Source organism: Chelon labrosus (assembly GCF_963514085.1).
Source record: "Chelon labrosus genome assembly, chromosome: 21".
NCBI classification, from domain to species: domain Eukaryota; kingdom Metazoa; phylum Chordata; class Actinopteri; order Mugiliformes; family Mugilidae; genus Chelon; species Chelon labrosus.
Genome location: NC_140354.1, coordinates 14643891 through 14656926, shown reverse-complemented (window position 1 = coordinate 14656926; position 13036 = coordinate 14643891). Strand labels below are relative to the sequence as shown.

The 13036-nt window shown below is 48.7% G+C and overlaps 1 protein-coding gene across 2 annotated transcripts in view; it reads left to right on the top strand.

Moving 5' to 3' along the window:
- smg1 (SMG1 nonsense mediated mRNA decay associated PI3K related kinase) overlaps positions 1 to 10634 on the top strand; it is a 28260-nt gene extending 17626 nt beyond the window's left edge. For both annotated transcript variants that reach the window (XM_084571242.1, XM_084571241.1), the window contains exons 37-64: positions 143 to 360; positions 530 to 684; positions 778 to 1000; positions 1088 to 1334; positions 1706 to 1935; positions 2033 to 2278; positions 2371 to 2509; positions 2596 to 2705; positions 2813 to 3031; positions 3181 to 3374; positions 3539 to 3711; positions 3861 to 4140; positions 4233 to 4505; positions 4608 to 4842; positions 4948 to 5159; positions 5245 to 5401; positions 5686 to 5875; positions 6021 to 6301; positions 6417 to 6626; positions 6791 to 6928; positions 7265 to 7417; positions 7523 to 7702; positions 7836 to 8063; positions 8172 to 8383; positions 8475 to 8575; positions 8796 to 8972; positions 9144 to 9250; positions 9361 to 10634. In XM_084571242.1, the coding sequence (XP_084427368.1) occupies positions 143 to 360; positions 530 to 684; positions 778 to 1000; positions 1088 to 1334; positions 1706 to 1935; positions 2033 to 2278; positions 2371 to 2509; positions 2596 to 2705; positions 2813 to 3031; positions 3181 to 3374; positions 3539 to 3711; positions 3861 to 4140; positions 4233 to 4505; positions 4608 to 4842; positions 4948 to 5159; positions 5245 to 5401; positions 5686 to 5875; positions 6021 to 6301; positions 6417 to 6626; positions 6791 to 6928; positions 7265 to 7417; positions 7523 to 7702; positions 7836 to 8063; positions 8172 to 8383; positions 8475 to 8575; positions 8796 to 8972; positions 9144 to 9250; positions 9361 to 9438 (5366 nt within the window). In that variant the 3' untranslated portion in view covers positions 9439 to 10634. The remainder of the gene's footprint in view (positions 1 to 142; positions 361 to 529; positions 685 to 777; positions 1001 to 1087; positions 1335 to 1705; positions 1936 to 2032; positions 2279 to 2370; positions 2510 to 2595; positions 2706 to 2812; positions 3032 to 3180; positions 3375 to 3538; positions 3712 to 3860; positions 4141 to 4232; positions 4506 to 4607; positions 4843 to 4947; positions 5160 to 5244; positions 5402 to 5685; positions 5876 to 6020; positions 6302 to 6416; positions 6627 to 6790; positions 6929 to 7264; positions 7418 to 7522; positions 7703 to 7835; positions 8064 to 8171; positions 8384 to 8474; positions 8576 to 8795; positions 8973 to 9143; positions 9251 to 9360) is intronic.
- Positions 10635 to 13036: the final 2402 nt, after the last annotated feature.

Here is a 13036-nt window from a genome sequence, read left to right as displayed (position 1 = left end):
TGTAAAGACTAAGAAAGAAGCTAAATGTATTGACCAGTGGTCAAATAATCTGCTCCACTGTTAACTGAAGGCAAATTAAACTCTATATGGCCTGAACCTTAATTATGTGGATATGTTAACCGATGATGAGATGTGTTGACAGGGAGCAAATTGCCGTCAGCCCTGCCCACGTTCTTGGGTAGCATGCAGGCCGAGGACCTGGCTGGGGAGGAGGAGGAGCAGCAGATGGAGGGCGATGGACAGGGAGGACTTCCAGACGAACTGGCGACCTGCTCCAGTCAAGACCAAGCCATGATGCAGGACTGTTACAGCAACATTGTGGAGAAGCTTTCTGTAGCGAACCCCACTATGGTGCTTCAGGTAGGAAGATTTTGGCAAGCACTCTTTTAGATCCCTTAGGACATCACAATGACATAATTAAAATATGTGTTCATGTTGCCTATTCTGTCCTAAATATATCTAAAATCATTGTTCCCCAAAACATTCTGGATCCACTGATCTAAAGAACCTGTTATCATGTCCTCACCAGGTCCAGCAGCTGGTGGGAGAGCTGCGCAGGGTGACCTTGCTGTGGGATGAACTCTGGCTGGGTGTGTTACAACAGCAACACATGCTTGTCCTGCGTAGGATCCAGCAGCTGGAGGATGAGGTCAAGAGGGTGCAGAACAACAACACGCTGCGCAGGTGAGACATCTTTGCTTTATATTTATAACGGCGACCATTCTTGGACAGAAAGCATTTTAACTTTTAATTTTTCTGGTCTTTGTTTTACTACAGGGATGAAAAAATTGCCATAATGCGCGAGAAGCACTCCGCTCTTATGCGCCCGGTGGTTTTTGCATTGGATCACGTCTGCAGCATCACAGCAGCTCCGGCGGAGACGCCTCACGAGACCTGGTTCCAGCAGACCTACGGCGATAACATCACCGCTGCCCTGGAGCGTCTCAGAAACCCCGTCAACCCCGCCAACCCGGCCAGTAGCTGGCTTCCCTTCAAACAGGTGTGTGTTTATTCATATGCACGTCGAAGCGTTGCGTTTAAATATAACTGCACCCAAGCTTTATCAAGTGTTGTTCTCGTTGGACAGATAATGATGAGCCTGCAGCAGCGCGCTCAGAAGCGAGCCAGCTACCTGCTTCACCTGGATGAAATCAGTCCCCGCCTGGCGTCCATGACGACAACGGAGATGGCTCTGCCAGGCGAGGCGTCGGCGTCGGACGCCGTCACCATACAGAGCGTCGGCAAAACCATCACCATCCTTCCCACCAAGACCAAGCCGAAGAAGCTGTTCTTCCTGGGCTCGGATGGACACAAGTACCCGTACCTGTTTAAAGGTGAGAAGCGAGTGCACGTAAAATGTCCCATTTTAAAGATGTAAAGAAGTATAGTTACTTCTCCACCTCCTTTCTCAAAAACCGTAGGTAGTGCGACCTTTCCTTCAACTGGGACCATTTTATAGAACATAATTTTCATAAAATCTCTTCACTGATGGTCAAAGACTGTGTAGTTGAATCAAAACCTCTGTGACACAGTGTTACAGGGCTGCTAACTTCAGATTACACATGTTTATGTTATCTTATGCAAACAGGAAGAGAAAGTTGAGGAAAGGGCCGAAGTCAAACTAGACTTACACTTGTCTGACTTGATATTCGACCGCTCTCCGTTGTAATAAAGCAGCAATTTAACAACTTTAAATCTCTCTCAGGCCTGGAGGATTTGCACCTGGATGAGCGCATCATGCAGTTCCTGTCGATCGTCAACACCATGTTCACCAAGATCAACCAGCAGGAGCAGCCGCACTTCCACGCCCGCCACTACTCCGTCACCCCCCTCGGGACACGCTCAGGGCTCATTCAGTGGGTCGACGGTGCAACGCCGCTCTTCGGCCTCTACAAACGCTGGCAGCAGAGGGAGGCTGTGCTGCAGGCTCAGAAGGTGCGTTATTTCCCCTCTGCTATTCTACACTGTAATGCTGCTAAAACCATTTACTGTTTTATCTGAACCAATGTTTCTTTTTCCCCCCTCCCTCAAGGCCCAGGACTCATTCCCACCGCAGCCTGTGCCTCCAGTACCCCGCCCCAGTGAGCTCTACTACAGCCGCATCGGGCCGGCTCTTAAGGCCGTCGGGCTGAGTCTAGATGTGACGCGGCGAGACTGGCCTCTCAGCGTTATGAAGGAGGTGCTGAAAGAGTTAATGGAGGCTACTCCTTCCAACCTGCTGGCCAAGGAGCTGTGGTGTTCCTGCACCACGCCCAGTGAGTGGTGGAGGGTCACTCAGGTAACTGGGGCTTTTTAAAATCACAATTTATCAAAATCCAGACCGCATCAACGTCCTGCTCAGCTGATGTTTCTTTTTATTTTATGCCGCAGTCCTACGCCAGATCCACCGCTGTCATGTCCATGGTGGGATACATCATCGGCCTCGGCGACCGTCACCTTGACAATGTGTTGATTGACATGACCACTGGAGAGGTGGTGCACATTGACTACAACGTATGCTTTGAAAAAGGTCAGTATAACATTTGTAGTATGTTTAAATGCCTCGGGTTTCCTGGCTGTGTCATTAATTCTGTGTGGATGTTTGTGTGTCGCTAGGGAAAAGCCTCCGGGTGCCGGAGAAGGTCCCGTTCAGGATGACGCACAACATTGAGACCGCTCTGGGAGTCACGGGGGTCGAGGGCATCTTCAGGCTGTCCTGCGAGCAGGTAAATGCCACACCACACCCTCCTAGTCCCCGTCTTGTTTTACAAACCTCGATTGTACATCAGCTCTGCTTAAAAAAAAGTGCTGAAGTGCAGATGTGTCATTCCAGGTGGTTCAAATAATGCGCCGGGGGAGAGAGACCCTACTGACGCTGCTGGAGGCCTTCGTCTATGATCCCCTGGTGGACTGGACTGCTGGGGGGGAGGTGGGCTTCGCTGGTGCGGTGTACGGAGGGGGAGGCCAGCAGGCGGACAGCAAGAAGAGCAAGAGGGAGATGGAGAGGGACATCACTCGCTCCCTCTTCTCCTCTAGAGTGGCTGAGATTAAGGTGACAGGAGCAGTTTGTATAGTTTAAAACAATGACTTTTAAAACACCTGCAGTGATTCCTGCCCAAACTGTATTACACACAAAAGGTGCAGATGTGCAGGACGGTTAAATACTCACTGTGCTTTACGTACCGGGGTCTGTGTGTGCAGGTGAACTGGTTTAAAAATCGTGATGAAATGCTGGCTGTGCTGCCACAAGTGGAGGACGCGTTAGAGGAGTACTTGGTCCTGCAAGAGTTGCTCTGCCAGGGGGAGAAATTACAAGGCAAGCTGCAGGAGGAGATCGCCTTCTTGGAGGGGGCGGAGAACCATCCAGATCATCTCATCCTCACCCTGGAGCAAAGGTCAGAGAGAGCACAGTGCTCACTGGAGCTATGTTCCGCTGTAAATATAGTATAAAAGCCAATATTTTCATTGTGACTGTACACTTAGAGGAGCCAGACAGACTCATAATATAAATACAGCATACGGCACCATATTCTAAAACCCTTTTCAACCCTATTCACAGGTATTCTGAACATAACCAGCTGCAGTCACAGCAGCGGACTGTGCAGGAGGCCATTCAGAGCAAGCTGGCCGACCTGGACCAGTGGATCTCCCAGTACCAGGCAGCTTTCTCCAACCTGGAAGCCACACAGCTTGCCAGCCTGCTACAGGACATAAGCAGCCCCATAGATCTTGGTTAGTCCCGAGAACTAGTTAAAAATAAGCATTTTTTTGGAAAATATCTTTCAACTTTTAATGGGTTTTCTGCAAAATACAGTCCCACATTCTTTCGACAAATGTCTACCGTGCTGTGTCTTATTCCCGGTTGTCTAAAATTCCTCCAGGTCCTCCGAGCTATGTGCCCGCTACAGCCTTCCTGCAGAATGCGGGTCAGGCCCACCTGATCAGCCAGTGCGAGACCCTGGAGGCGGAGGTGAGCTCCTTGCTGCAGCAGCGCCATGCAGCGCTTCGCAGCTGTCTGGAGCAGCTGCACAGCTATGCCACTGTGGCTTTGCTGTACCCCCGGGCCACCCTGCTGTTCCACAGAGCCCACCGTTGGAAGGCCTGGTTGGAGGAGCTGCTGAGAGACATGACAGTGGAGCACTGCCAGCACATCTATAGACAGTAAGGGACTACAGCGCAAATGTTCGGGGATGAGCTGATAACAATTTGGCGGTCGGCGGTCCATTTAAGCCATTTTTCCCCTCCCTTTACAGATATGAGGTGCTGTTTGCCCCTCAGCCTCCTGCAGCCACCTGCCAGTTCCTGTCCAGTGTCGAGTTGACATTGCAGCACCAAGTGGGTGACACCAACGAGCGCGTGATCCACCACGCAGAGAGACTGAAGACCGAGGGCACAACTGTAGCCGCCTGCGAGGAGCAGCTGCAGGAGATTGAACACTGCATCACGGTCTTCCTACATGAGAATGGAGAGCCGGGTTCCCTCAGCCTCGCTGCAATCATCACCTCTGCCCTCTGCACACTGTGCAGGTAAAACGGTTCACTGTTCTGTTTGTACAAAAATGTTAAGCTTCTGGAAAGTGGAACCTAGAAAAGTTCAACTTAAAACTTTTGTTTGTTTTTTCTGCCTAGGCGTAACCTGGTAATGGAGGGTGCAGCTGCCAGTGCTGGAGATCAGCTAGTAGACCTGACATCTCGGGACGGGGCCTGGTTTTTGGAGGAGCTCTGCAGTATGATTGGAAACGTCAGTGCCCTGACGACGCTGCTGCAGCGCTGCCCACTCCTGCCCCACGACCTGGAGCTCCCTGCACCTTCAACTACCACCCAGGCTGTTTATCTGGCGAACGCTGTTTACACCTGTTTGCAGGTAAGCACATTAATGTGTTAAAACTTTGAAGCGACGTACATAAATGTTTGGGGGGAAAAAAATCTGACACTGATGTCGTCTTTTGTTTTATTTATTTTTTTATAGGAACTGAACACCAACTTCCGTCAGATCATCTTCCCAGAGGCTCTGCGTTGTATGATCAAAGGAGAGCCCACCCTGGAGTCCATGTTGGCCGAGCTGGAGCAGCTGCTCGAGCAGAGCTCGGACGGTCTCGGGTTGCAAGGTTTGGTCGAAAGTCTGCAGGCGACCACGGGCCTGGACCATGATGGGCACAACCACTGCCTCCACATCACCAGGTTGAAATCTTCTTGCCATGTTGTTCAGCATTGCTGGATAAACTGACTGCAGGTATAAAGTCTAATTTCTGATTTTTGTTCTCAGGATCCTGCGTGCCCAATATTCTGAGCTGATCCAGCCTCGCAGCATGGACGGACAGGGCCAGGAGACGCCGAAGATGTCCGCGGGTCAGATGTTGTTGGTAGCCTTTGATGGCATGTTCACCCAGCTGGAGACGGCCTTTGGGCAGCTCACGGAGAAGGTAGCGCTCACTTTTTCTTCGCAGATCTAATAAATGTTATAGGTTTTTAAATGACATATGAGATGTTTTTTTTCAGTTTTTAGATTTATTTTAATTGCTTTTGCAGCTAACTCAGATTTTTATGTGTGCCTAGTGCTACCCAAAACTTGAATGTAGTTCTACATCAGCCTAGTTGGTAGCACAAATGCTGCAGATGTTGCGGCACGTTCACTTCCTGGTTAAATAGTCAGGAAAAACTCAACTCTCTCACCCCATCACTTCTTTCTGCTCTTCATTATCCTCAGCTGAGCTCTTTAGGGGTCCCGTCAACTTGGAGGAAGGTGGATGTTCTGAGGGAGGCTCGTGCCACACAGCTCCACTTCTTTGAGAGCATGAATCTGCGGCAGGTGATGGAAGAGGTGTTCTTCCTCAAGAGACTGCAAACCATCAGGGATTTCTTCAGGCTGTGTTCATCCTTCGCTCAGACCCTTTCTGGTAAGAGGTCTTCCCGAGGATATAGACACTTAGGAATCAGAAGTAATACTCTTCCACAGCTCCTTCTCCTCATTCTTTAAAATATTTCTTATATTTTTACACTTTTAGACCAAAGAAACTTAGGCTTTGTTCATTCCCTTGTCAGGTACCTGTCCCCCAGCTGAAGAAATGTTGCCTACAAACGGGCCAGTCGGCGTGGGGAAACCGCTGTACCGCCGGCCCAGTGCGACGGGGTCAGGGGCGGCGGTGGTCAGCGAGGAACAGATGATCCGCCCCATCAAGGCCTTCACAGCGGAGTTCGTTCGGCAGATGCTCATGGGTCTGCCCAGCCAAGCCCTCGGCCTGGCCCTCTGCAGCACCATCTCTGCCCTCGGTCTGGATGTTGTCGCTCAGGTGGAGGCGAAGGACTTCGGCGCAGAGAGCAAGGTAAGACGTCTGTGTGTGTGTGTACATCGTGAGCGCAAAACGTGTCCTGTGTATGTAGGTGTCCAAAAAAAGCAACATCAGTCAATATTTAACCAGTATGTGTTTGACTCTGAAGGTCTCTCTGGATGAGCTTTGTAAGAAGGCGGTGGAGCAGAGCCTGGCGTCAGGTCGGGTCTCCCAGCAGCTGCTCAACAGAGCCACAGTGCTGGCGTCCTCCTACGACACCGCCTGGAAGAAAGTTGACCTGCTGAGGAGGTTGGACATCAACTTGGAGATCGCCAAGGCCGGCCTGCAGAGGAGCCAGCTGCACATGGCCATGTTCCAGGTACTCACCAAAGACGTCTTATTCCAGGATTGTTTTGATTGATACCTTGGCACATCTGTACCATTGTGTTCAGGGTTGTTATCATCTTTACGGACCAGAGAATGAATACCGTCAGCGCTGCATCTTTCTGGTATTCAACTGTTTTTGTGTGCGTCCTCTTCCAGTGGCAGCACGAAGACGTTCTGGGGAACAGCAATCAGCCTCTAAGTGTCAGCGTTCCTCCTCGCTCCGTGATCCTCAGCAACATGAAGAAGAAGCTGTACAAGCTAAGTCAGGATGAGGGGGCCATCGTTGCCATTCAGGTCAGTAGCTCGCCACGTAGCTCAGCAGTGACCAGCCCATCAATTAGAGGTCCTAACCCAGAGACAATACTATAAAGAGAGAGAGTTTCTGGATTCTTCAGGAAAAAGAATCTTTCTGTTTCTAATCCTTATCGGTAATTCTGTGTGATCCTGTTTAAAGATTGTAAACTTTTGAAGTATCTAAAACTTCCAGAAACTATCAGTAGGTTGACAATAAAGAAGAAGCTTTAAGTGGCAGCATAATTAATGTTTACAACCTTATAGCTGTAACTTAAACAGTCCTGAGTTCAAATAAAACACTGAAACTGAATCTGTGTCCTGTGTCGGCGTCTTCAGGAGAAGCTGGCGTCGCTGGAGGCGAGCATCGAGCAGCGTCTGAAGTGGGCCGGCGGAGCCAACCCAGCTCTGGCGCCCGTCCTGCAGGACTTTGAGATGACCATCAGGGAGAGACGCGCCATGGTGGCCAGAGACAACCAGCGCACCAGCCAGGTAACACCGCTGCCACGGTCGCGTCTTAGTTGCTCTCTGTGAAGCTTAAAACGACTCCGTACCACACACACAGCTCTTGAAAGTTTTCTTGCCGTCCGTTTCCAGGTCACCTTCTTGTGCTCCACCATCCTCAACTTCGAAGGCCTTCGCACCCGATCCCCCGAGGCTCTCAACATGGATGCGGCGCTGTTTGAACTGCTGAAGCGCTGCCAGCAGACCTGCTCGTATGCGGCTCAGTTTAGCAGCACAGTGTCTCCTCTGGAGCTCCAGCTGCTGCACAGACTGGTGGGTTTCACAGCCATTCGATAATACTGACAGAAATATATGCAGTGTTAGCAGAATAGTTCAAAAACCACTAGTAGCACTGGAGTTATAAATGTGTTCATTATTGTATTGTGCTCTTTGGTCATTATTACAGAGTCCAGTCCTGGACCTGCCCATAGGCAGTCCCGATTGGCTGAGCTGTGCCCAGAGGCAGCTGGAGGAGGAGCTGAGCATCGAGCGGAGGACTCAGGAAGAGCGAGAGCAGCAGCTGGAGTCCTGTGGAGAGACGCTGCAGCTGCTGGTGGACTCCATCAAAACCATCCTGTCCAGCCACAACCGCCAACTGGCCGACGTCAAGCACCTGCTGAGAGCCATGGCTAAGGTTTTCATGTTATTCATATAACATATTTAACAAAAATAAAAAATGAGCCCCCTGCGAATGTTTGAGAATTTATTGTAAATTTGCAAACTGTCATATTCTGTCATAAAGGATGAGGAGGCAGCGCTGGCGGACGGCGAAGAGGTGGCCTATGAAGGCAGCGTGCGCCACTTCCTGTTGGAGTACAAAGCCTGGCAGGACAACATCCAGCTCGTCTTGTTCACCGTGGTTCAGGCCAGTGGGCAGCCGCGCAACCAAGAGCAGCTGGAACTACTGGAGGAGGTTCCTGCTACGCTGAAGGAACTGCACTCCCAGAGCCAGAGGTACTACCAGCCATGTGCACGTATACTCTCATCCTGGTTTGTTATTGTCCTGTCCAGATCTCTTATTAATCTGTGTGTGTTCTTACAACAGTGTTTATAACGGACTGGTGGGCTTTGCCTCACCGCTGGTGACGGACAGAGAAGGGGATTGCGCCAGTCCTGTTTGTGCAGCACAGACGAGCTTTGCAGCAGGTATGGGTTACAGTTTCTCACTCGGGAACAGCAACTGCAGCACAAATCTGTAGTCGCTTTTGAAATGTTCTTAACTGCATGCGTCTAATGAATGACGGTGAGCCCTGCAAGCACAGTCCTTGCTTCATACTTTACTGACCAAAGCTGCTGTTCTGTCGCCAAGGAATCTACACACAACGCACCGCTGAGCCACAGTTTAACGGTTTAATTTCTTGTGCAGCCGTTAGATGCAGCGGGGTGAAGACCCAGCCGGACTCCATGTCCCAGAACGCTCGCAAGGCTCTGCCTCGAAACCTGGGAACCCCGACTGATACCCCGCCCAGCACTCTGATGATGAACAGCAAAGGTCTCAACCCCAGCCCCAAGAGGGCCGTACGGGACCCCAAAACAGGACGAGGTACTGTTCTTTACCCTCCTTATCTTGGTCTGTGGTTAGGAAATCTGTTTTCTCCCCATGTAATGCATCTAAAGTAACCAGTTTCAGTAGATTATACTAGGCCTGCATATGTTTATGGTTAAAAATGGAAGACTTGTACTCTTTTAACCCTGTACGCTTGCCGTGTTGCAGCTGTCCAAGAGAGGAACTCGTACGCAGTGAGCGTGTGGAAGAGAGTGAAAGCCAAGCTGGAGGGCAGAGACATCGATCCCAACAGGAGGATGAGCGTCACAGAGCAGGTAATCTGCAACATGCATGTATCAATTTATTGCATGCGATGCCACACATCAACAGTGACCTAAATGTGTGAAGTAGCCAGAGAGTAAAAATCATTTTTGTTAACTTTCAGGTGGACTTTGTTATCAAAGAGGCTACCAACATGGACAACCTGGCCCAGCTGTATGAGGGTTGGACTGCCTGGGTGTGAACGCTACGCTGCTTCATGTCTTTGGTCCAGCGAAGGCTTGGAGATCCACCAGAGTCCAGCAGGACTGGGGTGTCGGAACAGCAGCACCGCGCCACACTAGGGGGAGGAAACGGGAAGCGGATGCTTAGTCCGCCTTCCCAAACCCCTGGGCTCCCAAACTGGGGCAGCGACCTCGTAGCATCGCTGCAACCACACTCCCCCCAACCACCGGCGATCGGGCTAACATAATGCTTAGGGGGCCTGCAGAGCCGCCTTCCTTTTGGGGATTTGAGTGGGCAAAGCGGCGCCGGGACGGGGAGGGGGGAAGGAGGGCGAAGGCCTCTTCACCCTCGACTTGGAAATATCTTCCCCCCTCACCTGCATAGCTCACTATCAAGTTGTACCCATAAACATCACTCATCATCCTGTTATGCCCATCAAACTCCACCTGAGGGCAGGATGAAGCAGGAAGTGAGCTGTGTACCTCTGAAGCACACAGCTGATGCACTGTGGGTGGGACTTCACCAGGGTTAAAGCTCAGATGGAGGGGGCGTTTACATGGCCACATTTGTTTTTCTCTAATCTTTTCCTCAATGGCGTCGTGATTCTGATTGGCCAGCGGGTGACACGGTTGGGCAGGAGTGATGGAAGCAAAGATTCCACCGGATTCTTTGGGCTACATGGACATCCACCTGAAACCTGAAATGAAAAGGGGGAAATAATAAAACTGTGCTTTGATTGTTGCACAGTAAAAAGACGTTGACATGTCTCTGAAGTCTTGTCAAATTTCACAGAATAAAAGATTGTCAAGCGGAGTTGTTTTCTCAGGAAGGTTCCTTGTGATTTTTTTGTGGATAAAAGCCGAGACATCCTGTCATGTGACATAGTTTTGGATCGCTCATTTCGCGAGCGTAGAATGAACACAGTTGAAGGGAGAGACCTCTATTTGATTGTTTTTCTTCGGTGTGGATCTTTAGTCCGTGTTGTGCTGTGTAATTATCCGTAGGAGTAGATTTCTGCCTCTTTTGACTTGCCTGTCAGAAACTGTTACTTGCATCATTCACGCCTCGACCCTAATGCTTGCATTTTATGAACCTTGATCTTCTAGTTTTACATTTTTATTGAGAGAAATTATGTTTTTGGTGATGGTGAAACATGTTAATTCTTAAAGCTTTTATTGGATTTTGTTGGATGTCAAATAAACATGGAACTGAGAAGTGTTCAGTGTTTTTCTTTCATTCAACTGCTCCGGTTTAGACTGAACAGTTTCTGTCTTTTAAAAAGGTGAAAGTATTCCATGTTTCAGCAGGATCAGGAAAAACAAGGTCCTTCAAGTTGGGGAACCACCAATCTAGAGTAGATCACTGCATCGGTACAAATTGTGCTGCAATGCAATACTTTGGAACATGTATTCCTAAAGTTAGCCAACAGCTACAGGTTGCGACACTCTTAGAAAGAAGAATTGACCCTTGATTGGTCTGCCTGACCGCCAACCACGGGTGACTTCCTGTTACTGTTGCTAGGTTAGACAGGTTGGGTCGTGGGTCCATTCACAAAAATCTGTAGACTTGGCACTGACAAATTTTGAAGACTGTACTGTCAACAAGTGTGGATACAGCAGAGGAATTAACTATTAACGGTTGATAGCTCTCTCACCACCATGATACCTCTAGACCAGAGGTCTTTAAAGGGGAATTACTGTTTTTTTACAACCTGGACCGGCATAAAATACGACCACTTACTCACCCATATAACTTTGGTGTCATTTGGAGTCGTTCGGACGATATTTAGATCCGCGTATATCCATATAGTGAGAGTGACTGGGGCAACCTCTAAATAACGCATTATCTGCCGCGAAAATCGGAAACTCAATCTACAGACCCCAGATGATGATAACGGGTAACTCCGGACTCAACGGGGAATAGCACTAGTGTATCATAACTAAATATTGGTGAAATGAACGAGTTTTGCGGCAGATAATGTGTTATTTAGAGGCTACGTTTCGGTGCCCCAGTCACTCCCACTATATGGATATACGCGACGCGCCGCTGGATCTAAATATCGTCCGAATGACTCCAAATGACACCAAAGTTATATGGGTGAGTAAACCATCGTATTTTATGCCAGAAATAAGGTACAGGTTGTAAAAAACTGATAATTCCCCTTTAACAAGGGGTCAGTTACTGCAGAGGGGAGGGCTTGTAAAATATTTGGCCGATTAGACACTTTTTCATCCTATTTTATGTTTTCAAATTTAAATGTCTTTAAAGGAGCTATCTCCAGCTGTATGTTGAGTACAAGACAAGCCTGGACCTGTCCCTCCAGCCTCTTGTACACAAAGAGGAGGACCCGCCCCTATTACTGCTGTGCCAATCATGAGGCCTGGCTTCATCAAGTTCCCCTTGATTGACGGAGAGTCTATTCAGTCCTCAGCTGAATAAGATTACAGACGGGATACACAACTGAAATGTTGTTTAAAAATAAGATACCTTTGTAACAAAAAATATGAAAAAAACTATATTTACTTAACCCACACTGCAGCTCCTATCCACAACAGCCAACTACTGAGGCCAGTATAAGACATGCCAAGTGTAAGGACACTGTTATAAGTCAAAATGGGTCGTTGTGTCATTCGACCAAAAAAATTTCGCTCATTTTCGTTTCGTTTCGTTCTTTGTTTATGATGGACGTCCTTACCGTTTTGAGCATTCGGATTCGGATTCGGAGCTCGTTGAAAGGAGGATGCGGAGGCAGAGAGAGGAACAGCTGGCCAAAGAACAACAAACCGCTGCACGTCCGTGAATAGATAACAGGTAACTCCGGACTCAACTGGGAATAGCACTAGCGTATCATAACAAAATATTTGTGAAATGAACGAGTTTTGCGACAGATAATGCGTTATTTAGAGGCTGTGTTTCGGTGCCCCAGTCACTTCCACTGTATGGATATACCCAGATGACACCAAAGTTATATGGGTGAGTAAACCATCGTATTTTTTGCCAGAAATAAGGTCCAGGTGGTAAAAAATGGTAATTCCCCTTTAATGGCAGTGGCATGGCCCTCTTGACCCTCACACCTGTTTAAAATAAAAAACACGAATATATGAACCTATGTGTTATTTGAGTAGCTTAGTATTGAATGCGTAATAATAAGGCATAGGTCCAATTTGATATAAAACACAATTTTATACAATACATGTAGTAGGGGGTCCCTGACCAATCAGAAGTCCAACAAAGGGTCAACTACAAATAAACGTTTGGTGCAACATGGCAGCTTGGACTTTGACTTCCCAATTTAAACATTACACAGCACTATCTGACTACATATAACCAGTCCTTCTGTCCTGAATGAGTACATCAGTAGTTTAATCAACACACTCTTAACTACATCATAACATGGCAACAATCTAAGCAGGCAGGATATTAAGGCCCAGGTGGTCCAGAGTCATAACCTCGGCCTTTTATCTTGAGTAAACTGTGCACAGGTTCCCCGCGTTTATAAGTTATGATGAAGTGGAAGAGGCTCAGGGCCGATGAAGCCTCTGAGCGCGTTAATGATTACAGCAGCCCTGCATTTTAGAGTTCTCCCCTGCACTGTGTGGTGGCGAACTGGCCAAGAA